At 51.4% G+C, this 14,613-nt stretch overlaps 2 protein-coding genes across 2 annotated transcripts in view; one reads left to right on the top strand and one right to left on the bottom strand.

Moving 5' to 3' along the window:
• Window positions 1-1,053: 1,053 nt before the first annotated feature.
• The window catches only part of LOC122371283 (alpha-1A adrenergic receptor-like), a 29,386-nt gene continuing 15,826 nt past the window's right edge, over window positions 1,054-14,613 (top strand). Inside the window, exon 1 of the mRNA XM_043347464.1 lies at window positions 1,054-2,025. Within this exon, the coding sequence (XP_043203399.1) occupies window positions 1,104-2,025 (922 nt within the window). The 5' untranslated portion in view covers window positions 1,054-1,103. The remainder of the gene's footprint in view (window positions 2,026-14,613) is intronic.
• LOC122371284 (lysosomal acid phosphatase-like) lies at window positions 6,302-9,948 on the bottom strand. The gene is made up of 2 exons (XM_043347465.1): window positions 9,034-9,948; window positions 6,302-6,653 (listed from the first exon to the last, which is right to left on the bottom strand). Exons 1-2 carry the CDS (start codon window positions 9,937-9,939, stop codon window positions 6,429-6,431), a joined length of 1,131 nt encoding a protein of 376 aa, XP_043203400.1. The 5' UTR covers window positions 9,940-9,948; the 3' UTR covers window positions 6,302-6,428.

The raw sequence follows: 14,613 nt of genomic DNA, 5'->3' as shown, positions 1-14,613 counted from the left end.
GGTGGTGTGTCGGCCCGCCTGTTGTCAGGTGTGTCGGGTGGTGTGTCGGCCCGCCTGTTGTCAGGTGTGTCGGGTGGTGTGTCGGCCCGCCTGTTGTCAGGTGTGTCGGGTGGTGTGTCCACCCGCCTGTTGTCAGGTGTGTCGGGTGGTGTGTCGGCCCGCCTGTTAGGCATGTCGTCTGTGTCCACCCGCCTGTTGTCAGGTGTGTCGGGTGGTGTGTCGGCCCGCCTGTTGTCAGGTGTGTCGGGTGGTGTGTCGGCCCGCCTGTTGTCAGGTGTGTCGTTCCGCCTGTTGTCAGGTGTGTCGGGTGGTGTGTCGGTCCGAGCTGTTGTCAGGTGTGTCGGTCCGAGCTGTGTCTCTCTCAGGGTGTCGGCCGCGGCTGAATGGGACAACAGTCGCCGTGGCGGCCGGCGCCGCGCGCTGGGAGGAGCCGGATCGGCCAGAGGCCAATATTGACAGAGAGGATTGACCAGCGTGGCGAACCCGGCGCAAATAACGCGCCGCCTATCGCCGCCACTGCTATGATATCCGGCCGTGCGAGAGGCTGCGTGACTGACTGGATGCACTGAGTGTACACAAACTGCCAATGAACCGCCCGATAACCCGTATAATATCCTTAAATATTAAAGGGAAGGTGAAGCAAACCAAAGAGTGGTATCCCTCGATGTATTGGAAACACCTGCCGAGGGCCTTATGACGCATAGATGGTGGTTTCGGGGAGGGTGTACGCCTTATCCCTTTTATTCACTTGCTGGATACTGTTACTGTTTACTGTTACTGTTTAGTTTGGCTTTACTTGATGATCATACCTAAGCGGGCTTAAGTGCTGTTAAATGTCCTTAAATGTCGCACAAGTCAGGTCCTACAGAAGAAAATTTTGAGTGCTATTTGTGGTTCCTTTTCCCTAAGCGTACTTCTAATGAAAAGCATGTCATAAAATCTAAGCAATGTACTACATCAAGGGCACGTATCCCTTGCAGATGAGTTGACCACATCTCCATGTGGCGGCGAGGTGACACGTCTGTCCCTCTGTCTGTCCACAGGCCACACCACTGCTCTGTATGAGCTGACGTCCGGCGGCGGCAGCGGCCGATAGGTCGGGGATGGAGTGGAGCACGGCCAGCTGGGCGGCGCTGAACGCCTCCCTGCCGCCACCGCTGGAGGAGGCGGCGGTATCCGCCGGCCCGGCGCTCTGTCTGTCCGTGGCCAAGTCGGTGCTGCTCGGCCTGGTGGTGGCGCTCACCATCAGCGGCAACACGCTGGTGCTGCTGGCGCTGGTGCGCAGCCGCTCGCTGCGCGACAGCACCGCCTACCTGATCGGCAGTCTGGCCGTGGCCGACCTGCTGCTCGGCCTGGCCGTGCTGCCCTTCTCGGCCGTGCTGGAGGTGTCGGGCCGGTGGTACTTTGGCGCGGCGTTCTGCGCCGTCTGGGCGGCCGCTGACGTGCTCTGCTGCACGGCTAGCATCCTCTCCCTGTGCGTCATCTCCGTGGACCGGTACATCGGCGTGACGCGTCCGCTCGGCCACGCGCACATTATGAGCGGCCGGCGCACGATGGCGCTCAACGGCCTGGTGTGGGCCGTCTCGCTGGCCATCAGTATCGGTCCGCTGGTGGGCTGGCGCGGCCCGCCCGACGCCTCCGGACAGCGCTGCACCGTCAACGGCGAGGTGGGCTACGTGCTGTTCTCGGTGCTCGGCTCGTTCTACCTGCCGATGCTGGTCATCCTGTGCGTCTACTGGCGCATCTACCGGGCCGTGGTGCGCGAGACGCGCTGCTGGCAGAACGGCCTCAAGGTGACCGACTCGCAGGTGGCCCTGCGCGTGCACCGCGGCGGCCGGCGGCCGTCGGACGACAGCGGCTGCAGTGCCGCCGACGAGACGCGCTGCACCGACCTGGAGCGCAGCGCCGTCGGCAGTCGGCTGCAGAGCAAGTTCCGCGTGCAGACCAGGGCGGCCAAGACGCTGGGCATCGTGGTGGGCGTCTTCCTGCTCTGCTGGTTCCCGTTCTTCTTCATCCACCCGCTCAGTGAGTGGCTGGGTGTGGGACGGGTTGCCCATACTGAGAGTTGATTGAATGGGCGAGTCAGCAGCCTTTTGTGGGCCCTTTTGTTTTGGAAAAGGCGGGTCAATCAAGTGACCTTGGCCAACGCTTCTCAGTGGACGTTCAGTGACGTAGTTGGTTGCGGGTCAGCCCTTTTGTGTAGGACTTCGATACGAGTTAACTTTTCCACAAGTGGTTTTTGGGGACGGGTCAACCTTCCCGTAAACGCATTTTTATGACTTCATATCCAGCATGCATTTACCACCGCTGTGTCGAATGTCATCGCCCAGAAACCAGTCTCCACAGCGGCAAAGACTAACGCTCACATCAGGAAGAAACATTAACCGTAGAATGAGCCATCCCGACAAGTCGGGGGCGTCAGGATCTGTATGGTGAGAGCCGGTACTCCTCTGACTTGGCAAGCTGCCATCATAGCCCAGATAAGTACACAGCACCGTACCACTGACAGGCAACACGGCTTATGGTGGTCTTAAGCTTGTGCGTCAAGATAATGGCCATTGAAAATGACCATAGTATATTGTTACCGTAGATGACGATGACGTTAACCCGTCGCCAATCCAACTCGAAGTACTTGGCTAGCCTATCACTAAAGGTTTTCGAGAAATTGTACAGTTTTATTATTCATACCAATTTGATCGTGACAGTCAAACCCTTTGGGATGGAGTTAAAATGTAATTAAACCCCATTGAAAGGTGCCGTCATCAATCGTGTCTCAAATTTTCATGAACACTTCGCTTACTTATTTCGTAACAGTATGTTTTCGGGACACGGATAGGTACCGAATGTACTTAAGTGTCAATATTGGTGACCAGTAATGCGACAAAAAGTTCAAAGTTAATGTTCGTAGATAATAAGTTTCAAAGACAAAGGTCACCAGCCATCTGTAATCAATTATTTGCTTATTACTCATAAGGCTGCGGACCAATGACATTTACTTATCGCATCGCACTGGGGTTTTTGTTCATTATCTATCATGGATTCATGTCTGTTAAATAGCTGTATTTCCTACAGGTCACTTAGTGTGTTTTCGTTGTTTTTTTTCCCTGTATTTAGCTTCACATTCCATCAAAGTGCTGATCACTCTGTCTATTGATTCATTATTGTCATCTTTACACGACAATTATAGGCTCCTCAGTAGGCATAATTCCGTACAGACGTGACGTGCGCATAATCAAATAATGCCCATAGTCTGTCCGGTTCATCACTAATGATGTGGCGTGCTCCTTTGTGCCGTTCTATTGTTGACTTTGTTACACAGACACCCTCGCGACACGTGATCCCCGGGAAATGCGTAGTTCTTTTGGCTTGTGATGGTGCCCTCGCCCCTCATTGTGGTTCGAGGTATTTTCGATGCGATTCCAACATAGGGGAGAGTGGGGCAATGGCGACACCATAAGCATTTTGCTCAATAGCTTAGCTATTTGAAGCTATTTTATGGTGATTTTGACTGTGGTTGTAGCCAAAGGAATAGGCTTTCAGATAGCACCCAGTTTTAGTATCTCAGATCACTGATGACAGATTCAGAGCCTACGCAAAAATGTGGTGAAAAATGGAGGTGCAAAAAAGCGAGGGGTAATGCCGGCCACTAAGTGCAATAGCACAAAAGTCGAAATATCGTCACTGGTATTCATCCTTAAACCGTTCTTTCGATGGAAATGTAAGTGAGAATTAAGAAACGACAACTGTATTCAGCAGTTAACAGTACACTGCACTGCAACACATCACTGCACTCGCTGCAACACAACAGCGCGGCGCCAACAGAGCAGCAAACTTACACAACCGTAAACACAGCAAGCAAACTAACACAGCCGTAAACACAGCAACCCGAAACGTTGAGCGTTAACGACAGAAGTCGCAAACAAAACCGCGTGGAGTCATTCCGGACACGTGTCCGGTATTACCCCGAGGTCAGCTTTATTTTAAGAAAGCAGGCAGCAGTCAAAGGCATTGCGCCGCAAACGCCTCACATCCAGCAGTCGCCTAAGAAAGGCTTAATTGAAGGTCATTGCAAAGCAGCACTTCTGAAAATGCGTTAACACATTTCACAGTCAGCAAATAGATGCAACAAAAATTAAAAATCAGATACGAAAAACACATTTAACGCTATAAAAATGAAAATAATGGAGCTACCGTGACAAACTTGCACCACGTGCTAGAATGGCGCTCAACTGAAATGTAAACAACATCAGCTGGTTAGTGATGGCCAAAGTACTCACTAGAGATGGGTGGCCGGCATTACCCACCGTCCGCCATTGCCCCACTCTCCCCTATTTATGGGTTCCTTTGATAAGTTAGTCAATTATCTTTTTGTCATACTATGCCATTTCTTATGCATTTCATCAGTCATGCACTGAAGGAAATAGTCCCCATCAGCAGCAGCAACTAAAAGTTCACTTCCCTGAAATTAGTTTGTACAATTGATTTATGATTTTTCATGCTCAAAATGATCAGAAACTAAAATGAAACCTTTTTATACAATGGATTTTTTCTATATTTTAATAAAGGAAGAACTATTTTCTATATAAAATACTGTTTGGCATGGAAGCTTTTTACGCGTAGGCCGTTGACCAATCATCTTGCGCAGTTCAAACCTACGCATGCTGCATTGGCTGTAAGCAGCATGCTGATTGGCTGACGATAACGTGGCTGCATTCCTCTACAAGGGAAACATTTCTCTACAGGGGATTTTTTTTCAGAACGAGAAATGAACGAGGGAATTTTTCAGAACGAGAATATCTTTGTCTAGTGTGATCGCTGGGATGTAAAAGCTCCTGATTTGTGCTAGCCTCAACTCAAGCTTCGAAACTGCTTATAATTAGAATACGATTTTAAGTCCGTAATCTCCCTCGAGCCTCTATTTTTCCTCCAAATCACTCATTCTCGGGTTTTTGATCACGAGAATTCGCGCGCGATAAAAATGCTGCGCTTTTCCTCACAAACAAGATAATAGAATGCTCGGCACTCGGCACTCGGCAATTTCCTTTAAGGGGTTTCGAATAAAATTTACTGGGGATTTTTTTCGTGATTCGAATTACATGTAAGTAGGAATTTCTGACAAATAATTTGAATATTTTCCCTTTATCCTCTTGTCGCTGTCTTTATTTCATTTCTTTTTGCGAATGAAAGGACATCGACTGATCGGTAAGTTACTTCACTTCAACCTACTTTTCTCGCGCAAAATGATCACAGCTTATTTTCTTTTATTTGGCTTGATCATGCCCTTTTTGTTGAAAAGGAGAGATGATACATATCCCGAACATTTTTACACATTTTTTGTCAATGGTTATTGCTTCCGAAGTAAGTAAAATATGAGAAAAAAATATAAATAGGATGAAGCTGAAATATGAAAAATGAAAAATCGTAATTAATGCCGATTTGGCGACAATGGTCAATGGTGATTGGTATCCCCAAAAACAATTAATTGCTTGCAGTTCTGCCTCTCTTCTCCTTCTGGCCTGTCATCAAGGCTTATCTCGCCATTTTAGAGGTCACCCTGTCTCGATCCGTCCAGTCAGACCACACTGCCTGTCCGCCAGTGTGGTCCACGTGCTAAACGACCACACTCGCCGCGCACAATACAAGCCACATTCAGCGCACACAGCAGACCTCTCTCGGCCCCTTCTGTGCAATATACAGACCACAATCTTGGCGCCCGCGATCCTGCAAACCACACTCTTACAGGCCACACTCGGCCCGTCCTATACAGGCCCCACTCAGCTCGTCCCACAGACCACACTCGGTCCGTCCTCGGCCCGTCCTTTAGACCACACTCGGTCGGCCCGTCCTACAGACCACACTCGGCCCGTCCTACAGGCCACACTCGGCCCGTCCTTTAGACCACACTCGACCTGTCCTACAGACCACACTCGGCCCGTCCTACAGGTCACACCCGGCCCGTCCTACAGGCCACACCCGGCCCGTCCTTCAGGCCACACCCGGCCCGTCCTACAGACCACACTCGGCCCGTCCCACAGACTACACTCGGCCCGTCTAGACCACACTCGACCTGTCCCACAGGCCACACTCGGCCCGTCCTACAGACCTTACTCAGCTCGTCCTACAGGCCACACTCGGCCCATCCTCGGTCCGTCCTACAGACTACACTCGGCCCGTCCTACAGGCCACACTCGGCCCGTCCTTAAGACCACACTCGACCTGTCCCACAGGCCACACTCGGCCCGTCCTTTAGACCACACTCGGCCCGTCCTTAAGACCACACTCGACCTGTCCCACAGGCCACACTCGGCCCGTCCTACAGGCCACACTCGGCCCGTCCTTAAGACCACACTCGACCTGTCCCACAGGCCACACTCGGCCCGTCCTTTAGACCACACTCGGCCCGTCCTTTAGACCACACTCGGCCCGTCCTACAGGCCACACTCGGCGCGCACGTCGCCGGGCACCACGTCTGCGGTGAGCTGGACGAAGCTGTCCCACGGGCAGCTGAGCTGGCAGCCGGGCAGCTGCAGCGGGTACGGCTCGGCGGTGGTGTCGTTCCGGTAGAACAGCTGCACGGTGGGACCGACCTCGGGCTCCTCGTGCAGCTCCACCAGCACGGCGCAGGCCAGCGGCGGCGCCAGGCCGTTGTAGAGCTGATGGGGTGGAGATAGAGGGGGATGTCAGTGGCGATCGGAAGCAGCGGCTCAGGGTGTGGGAAGCTGGCGGACGGAGGCCGACTGTGATAACGTTTGGAGCAGCCCATTGGGTAATGCTGAAAACAACCAATTAAAGCAAAATCTTTGGAGGTGCAGAAGAAACTGCTTTAAAGGTAGTGTGCCAGCTTTCTTGGACCATATGGAGTTAATGACCCGGATAAGGAGAACCGGATTTTTAGAACTTATCCATACCTTCAAAACTTATGGAAACGTCTTAAATTCTTCAAATTTTGAGTACCCCAGTGCGAAATTCGCCCCGACGGGTTGTCGGTCGTACCCCAACCACATTTCACACCACTATGAACAATAAATGCACACACTGAAAACGCTATTACCGATATGCTCATCCAATCAAGTTTCGATAAACCCGTTCATCATCATCTCCTGCGGTTTCGAACACGCCTGTTAGGTGGCTTCTGATGCTCGTCGAGGTCGGAATTTCCAAATACGCGTGGTGCGTCGGGCCGCGCGCTCTGACTTCGGCCAAGAAAAATGCGTCAGCTGATCATTGTCATTTCTGCCACTTGCGTGTGGTGAAATGGGGTCATAACTTATAAGACGGCTGTTTCATATCAATTATTTTACATAAAATCATATTTCAAACCACAAATTAATGTTCGACAGCCAAATTTAAGAAACAATACCAATACAGGCTTACAGTTTAAGGCTCGACATTGTGTTGTCTACGATTAGACAGCTGATAACTCATTCCCGTACGTCGTATGGTCGTAACACTATAATGACCTTTGCTTATTGTCACAAGTGCGCCGCATTCGCGATTGTTGCCCGACGCCTGTTTGCAGGTGAGCCCACTACAGTTGTTATACATATCTAAAAACCGATAAACTTTTAGGCGAAAAAGGCACTATTCCAGGCCCATTTTTGATTTTTTTTTGCGATATTAGGTAAAAACAGAAGCTTCTTATCCTAGGAAAAATAAAACGGGAAATCTTTCAAAGGTGGCACACTACCTTTAAAGGTAGTGTGCCAGCTTTCCTGGACCGTATGGAGTTAATGGCCTAGATAACGAGAACCGGATTTTTAGAACTTATCCATACCTTCAAAACTCATGGAAACGTCTTAAATTCTTCAAATTTTGAGTACCCCAGTGCGAAATTCGCCCCGACGGGTTGTCGGTCGTACCCCAACCACATTTCACACCACTATGAACAATAAATGCACACACTGAAATCGCTATTACCGATAGGCTAATCCAATCAAGTTTCGATAAACCCGTTCATCATCTCATGCGGTTTCGAACACGCCTGTTAGGTGGTGCGGTAGACCGCGCCCAAAGCCAGGGCCCCGGTAACGTGAGGTAGCCGAGTCGGGGCAGCGTGCGCTGACCCAAGCCGGGGCCGTGCGTCCTCCCGGTGTCATGTGATAGCCTGGGGCTGCCCGCGGGGATGCGGTAGACCGCGCCCAAAGCCGCGGCCACGGCTTGGGTCAGCGCACGCTGCCCCGACTCGGCTACCTCACGTTACCGGGGCCCTGGCTTTGGGCGCGGCTTCTGCTCATACTTTGTGGTGCGGTGGTGGTGCGTCGGGCCGCGCGCTCTGACTTCGGCCAAGAAAAATGCGTCAGCTGATCATTGTCATTTCTGCCACTTTCATGTGGTGAGATGGAGTCATAACTTTAGAGACGGCTGTTTCATATCAATTATTTTACATAAAATAATATTTCAAACCATAAATTAATGTTCGACAGCCAAATTAAAGAAACAATACCGATACAGGCTTACAGTTTAAATTCGACATTGTGTTGTGTACGATTAGACAGCTGATAACTCATTCCCGTACGTTGTAACTCTATACTGACCTTTGCTTATTGTCACACGTGCGCCGCATTCGTGATTGTTGCCGACGCCTGTTTGCAGGTCAGCCCACTACAGTTGTTATACATATCGAAAAACCGATAAACTTTTAGGCGAAAAAAGCACTATTTTAGGCCCATTTTTGATTTTTTTGCGATATTAGGTAAAAACAGAAGCTTCTTATCCTAGGAAAAATAAAATGGGAAATCATTCGAAGGTGGCACACTACCTTTAACCCCGTGTTGTAAATACTACACATCCAGTAAAGAATGATAAAAGACTTAAACTCAGTTAAGGAAAATTACCGTTTGGGATAAAACCTGACGAACATAAGGCACATTATATAACCATCATGAGAGGTGCGTAGGGATGAGAAATGAGAGTCAGAAACAAGAAATGAGATTCTAGCAACTGGTGAGCGGACGGCTCTTGAAAATGTGGTGAGCGCCGAATTCAGTGAGCTTTTCCCATGGTGAGCGATTCAGTGAGCTTTGAACAGCCTACCCCGAGTGTGGTGAGCAGACAGGCCACGTTGTTGTCGTGGCCCGAGTAGGCAAACAGCTTCCTGCTGGGCGGCTCGAGGCGGCCGTCCACGCTATCCTGCATGTGCTCCAGCATGTCCTTGAGCAGGGGCCCGCCGCCGAGCCGGCGCAGGAGCGGCGTGACGCCGTACAGGGCGAACTGCAGGTCCCGCAGCGGCCGCAGCAGGTCCGGGAAGGCCGGCGCCGCGCAGCCCGGCGGCACGGCGCGCGCCCACTCGGGCACCGTCCGGTTGTGGCCGTCGTCGATCCACAGCGTGTCGTACAGGTCTCCGGCGGAGTCCACGCTGCTGACGTCCAACCCGCTGTACTCGCTCAGGTAGGCGTACAGCGCGCTGTTGTCGGCGTCGATCGCCGCCATCTCGTCAGAGGCGAACACCCGGTCCCGCTCCTGCAGGTACACCGGGCACGAGACCTTGTAGGTCTTCAGCTTGAGGTCGTCCTCGACCGGCACGGTGTGCACGGGGATCGGCTGCCAGGCGATCTCGGCGTCCCAGACGTCCTCCCCCTGCGGCGGGAAGAGGCCGGCCAGGTTGGCCTGCGCCGACATCAGACACCGGTCCACGTCCGTGGCCTCCACGCGGGTGTAGTTCATGTGGTACAGCTCCGGCAGAAAGCCGTCGTAGCGGCCGCGCAGGAAGCGGCCCAGCTCGAGTTGGTTCTGCTTGCCCTCGTTGGTGAGCTGGCCCAGTCCGATCGGCCACGGGTCCGGGTTTGGGTCGGTTGGGTAGTCAATGACGGGACTGCGCGCGCCGTGTCGGTACAGCACGTGCACCAGCCGCAGGGTGTCGGGGACGCCGGCCGGCGGCGGCAGCGGGCCGGCGGCGGCCAGCAGCGGCACCAGCGGCAACAGGAGTATAGAGGTCTGCATCGCGCGACCCGGGCAGGGCGACTGGGAGACCGCTGCGGCGCACCGCGACTTGTAGTCGACCACACTGTGGACAGAGCGATTACGCTCGTGGTCCGCCTCCAGGTGTTAGATGCGCGACAAGGGACGGAGCTCCCTAGTAACGAGGAAGTTTCGACACGAGTTCCGAAGAAATGAAGATACGCGTGTTCACACCGTATGGTATAGCCAGTCATTGTGAGTTTTGGGATTTATGGCTTGCGAGTTGCGCTTATGTAAGTTATCATTGGAGACTCCACACAGAAATGTTGCTTTGATTTACACCTTCCTCTTGGTGCGAAGATGTAAGAATCTGCTAAAATGATGGTGACTGCGGAGCTATTTTTGTGTTCGTATTATGTCTCAGTAACCTATTTTGCCTTGTTATTGCCCATGCACGCGACCGCGCAGCTCCAGCCTCCTGTGGCCGCGGCTAATATTATACCTACTCGTGACAAATCAGATGGACGCATCACGTGCCACGAGCTGGTGTTACTCTCTGTCTTCTTCTGACGTCAGGCGGATCAATATCAATAGCCAGCCTCCCGCCGCGCGGACGGTCCTATGGTGGGGATTCGACTATTGTCGGACAGCCGTCCTCCAGTGAACGTTCACTGCATTTATCGTCACTGAATAGTGCGTCAATCATACGGTTGTCACGTGGTAGAAATCCAGTCACCATAGTGCAACGATCGCTTGTTGAAGGTCGAATAACTGCTGCACAATTATACCACAACAGGCAAAGGCCGTGCGACGGCCAGCGTTGGTCAAGCCACTGTTGCAAAAGCGTCACTACAGCCGGAGATCTCAAAACGACCTATAGGGAATGGGATTGTCGTACAACAATCACATCGTGGTTGTTCAACGATCGTCGTTGAACTGTCGCATGTTAGAGATATCAGCGGTTGTCGTGCATCTGTTACGTGGTATAAATTTGTCTCTTGGCTAGTCCTTTGTTTTACTAGCGGGTAAGCAAAATTCCACCGGCTGTTTTGTAATTACCATAATGTGCAGGACAGGCCACTGTCGTACCACCGCCATGTGGTGACGATTGGTCGACGGTAGTTCGTGTAGCAGCTGCCACAGGGTGTACTGGTGAGCTTATTCCTTTAGCCATTATCTTTTCAACGGTTGGTTATGTTTGACACGATTAGTTTCAGAGACTATTCTGTAGTGCTTTGTGCAAGAAAAAATACTGCCTAGCGCTCATTTGCTCGCAGCTTTGGTGCATATTCTTTTTTTCGTACAAGTGCGTATCAAAAAGTCTGGAAAAGTTGTGACTTATTTTGAATGGGCCTGAGATAGTCACCCGCGCCGTGCTGGTGGCCTGAACTTTCCGCCGAGTGCTGGGGGGGGGGGGCGTTTTCACGCCCCCCGTCTAACTCGGCTCCTGGTTCACGTAGCGAAACGTGGTAAACGGCAATCGAAAGAGAGTCAAAAGTATAAAGGAAGATTCTTTACTTGATTCTAAACTTGCGAAGCAATTCTAAGGGACTTGGAGCGATGAAATTGGTTTAGTCGCTAAGAATTACGAGCGGAACATTATTGAGTGAGATTACAAAAGGCTTCTGATAACCATATACCAAACGTTTATACATAACCGGCTGTTGCGGCATAAGAAACTAGATGCAAACATTTATGGGTGGTTTTAGAATTCAGGCCTATTGTTTCGCCAAAGTTTCTTAAACAGTTTATGGATAGGCATGTTTCGGAGGCAAGCAAATATAAAATCATACCTCTTTGTGGTTGATAAGAGCGTGTGAGGTATCCAAGAATACTGTTTAACTCATAGTTCATTTTTTGCCTAAGCAGTTTTCCCAAAAATGCCTATCACGTACTGTTGTTAACATTATATTTCGCTTTTCTTCTTTGAACATCATGGATGGCGGAAGCTTTTTGTTTTAGTATTTCTGAACTTAAGTGAATTGAAAAAATCGTCACTTCATTTTGAAGCAGTCAATTTTAGTATCTACAATGTAGAAGTCAGCTGCACCAGACTTGGTTAAATCACATCCGTTTGGCGGCATCGTGAATCGGCCGCTCTCCTAACGGCGGCCATTTTATCACCATTAGGCCGCGCGCGGTGCCAAGTTTCGCTCGTTTTGTAAAGCGGCGCGCGCGAGTGACCGCCGCTGTCGGCTCCGGAGCTGGCGAAGTGAGCGAGAGGAGGGACAGCTGGCGTCGCTCCCAGGCGGTGGACGGTCGAGGTCGGGCCGCCACGGCGCCCTGTCTACAGTGGCACCACGGCGCCGCTGATGAAGACAGCGCGATACACGCCGGGTGGAAAACGATACGATAATCATAAATAAGCTGCGAGACTAAGCAACACTTACCTCATTCAAAATTAAACGTGAAATGATATCGACTTCTTAGGATCTGGTTTAGTTGCTGTCGTTCACTGATCTGAGCCCAATAAAGTCATCGTGGCCAATCGACAGAGCTTGCCTGGACACCGAAGTCCGTAACTGAGGCGAAACGTGATTGTGTAATACCACACATCCCCGTTATCATCGGCCTTTTTTATCGTGATCCTCACATGCTTGATTTATTCGTAACTTAAATATCCTTTCAGTAGCTCAATGGGAAGAGCGTTGGACTCCCGGTAGACAGCCCGGATTCGAGTCGCTCCGGCTCTCGAGAAGTGAGAATCACGGGGGTGATCTGCGGTTGGTGGGAGCAGCTGCAGCCAGTTGAAGTCAGGGCTCTGTTTCATGGCACGCTGCTATAGCCGTTACTGTAGGCGCTGGATAATGCTTTACGGGTGGCTTGAGCTGAGTGATTTTACTCTGATTTATTTCAAACTAAAGTTGATCGGGATGTCGTAATATTTCGGTAATAAAATAAAATATAAACTCAGGCACAAAACAGCACACTTCACACCGGTTCTTATCACCGTCTTTCTCACAGGTTCTTCTTCTTTCACGCACACAATCTCAACGTCAAAAGCGATTTTTGGTCCGCGGCTACATGAAAGGCTTATCTTATTCTACACCACGTAAACTTAAATATCGCTTAACTTCTTCTTTCCTTGTCGTGCGGTTTCGATACTTATTTTCAAAACCCTTCTACTAAGCCTATTTTACTTGTTCAAAATTATTTCTGTCCTACCTTTCTACTTCAGCAAAATTTTATTTGGTGTAGCTCGTGCCCGTCACGAATGACGCCGCCGACATAGAAACGGCATCTACACCCCCGCCCCCGTCGGCGCACGTTAGCCCGAGCGTCACTTAGTGTTCGCTTCGACGGTTGTTATTCTCCTGCTTCCGCGAGGAGAACCAGCTTAGTCACCGGACGCTTCAGCACTGTGCTTTTCGTCTGCACGTCCGCCGCACGAACGGCTCCGCCCGCATCTGGAAAGACGCGTGTCACGCGCCCGATGCTCCATGTGCTCCTAGGAGCGTTCTTGTCTGCGATGATAACTACGTCTCCGACTTGTAGGTTTCTTTCTTCCCTCGTCCACTTCTGCCTGTGCTGCAGACTCTGCAGATATTCTTGGCTCCATCTTCTCCAGAACTCTGTTGCCAGGTGCTGAACCTGCCGCCATCTTCTTCTGGTGTAGTTGTCGCTGTCGCTAAACGCACCAGGCGGTAGGCGAGGACCGGCTCGAAGGAGAAGAAGATGGTTGGGCGTCAGAGGGTCGAGATCCAGTGGATCGTCAGACGCTGGTGTCAGTGGACGGCTATTGAGAATCGACTCAACTTCACACAGCAGTGTCGATAGGCCTTCTTCGTCCACGACTTGACTGAGCACTAGTGAGCTCAGTATCTTCCTGACAGAGCGAATCTGTCGCTCCCATACTCCACCATGGTGAGAAGCGCCAGGTGGGTTAAACTTCCACTTCACGTGATGCTGAAGCATTGCTTCATGGATCTGCTGCAGGTTCCATTTGTCTATCTCTTCACGCAGCTCTCTTTCGGCCCCGACGAGGTTCGTTCCATTGTCCGACCGTATCTCTTCAGCTTGACCCCTCCTGGATACGAATCGGCGCAGGGCATTAATTAACGAGTCCGTGGAGAGGGTGTGAGCCACTTCAATGTGAACCGCTCGGGTCGTTAGACAGGTGAACAGCACGCCATACCGTTTGACCATACTTCTTCCCTTCTTCACGAGCAGGGGGCCAAACAGGTCTACCGCCGAGAACGTGAACGGCGGCCGGTCGGGCGTAACGCGATCCACCGGCAGGTCGGCCATCTTTTGCGTCAGCGGTCTTCCTTGAAGTCGTCGGCATGTGAGACAGCGGGACAGGACCCGCCGAACAACTGCGTTTGCACGCACCACCCAGAACTTCTCTCTGAGTGAAGCTAGGACATGCTGACGGCCTAGGTGACCCACTGATTGATGCACGTCTTGGATGATGAGATCCGTTACGTGTGACTTGGCCGGCATAATAGCCGGATGCTTCCTTTCAAATGCTTGTGTAGACCGACCGAGACGCCCTCCGACTCGTAACACGTTCTGGTCTAGAACGGGATCGAGGCGGCTTATCGGGCTGGAGCGCTTGACATTTTGCATCCCTCTCAGTCTGCTTATTTCTTCTTTGTAGCTTTGTGATTGAACATAGCTGATCACGGCCGTCTCTGCGTCGTCAATTTCTTCCACAGACAGGAGAGCTGGTGTGGTCGGCTGATCAGCGCGAGCAGCTGTCCCCTTCTTGTTCGG

The sequence above is a fragment of the Amphibalanus amphitrite genome, unplaced genomic scaffold (genome assembly GCF_019059575.1).
Source record: "Amphibalanus amphitrite isolate SeventyFive unplaced genomic scaffold, NRLGWU_Aamphi_draft 001226F_arrow, whole genome shotgun sequence".
NCBI lineage: Eukaryota > Metazoa > Arthropoda > Thecostraca > Balanomorpha > Balanidae > Amphibalanus > Amphibalanus amphitrite.
The sequence above is the reverse complement of the archived record's forward strand: the minus strand, read 5'-3'. Positions and strand labels throughout refer to the sequence as shown.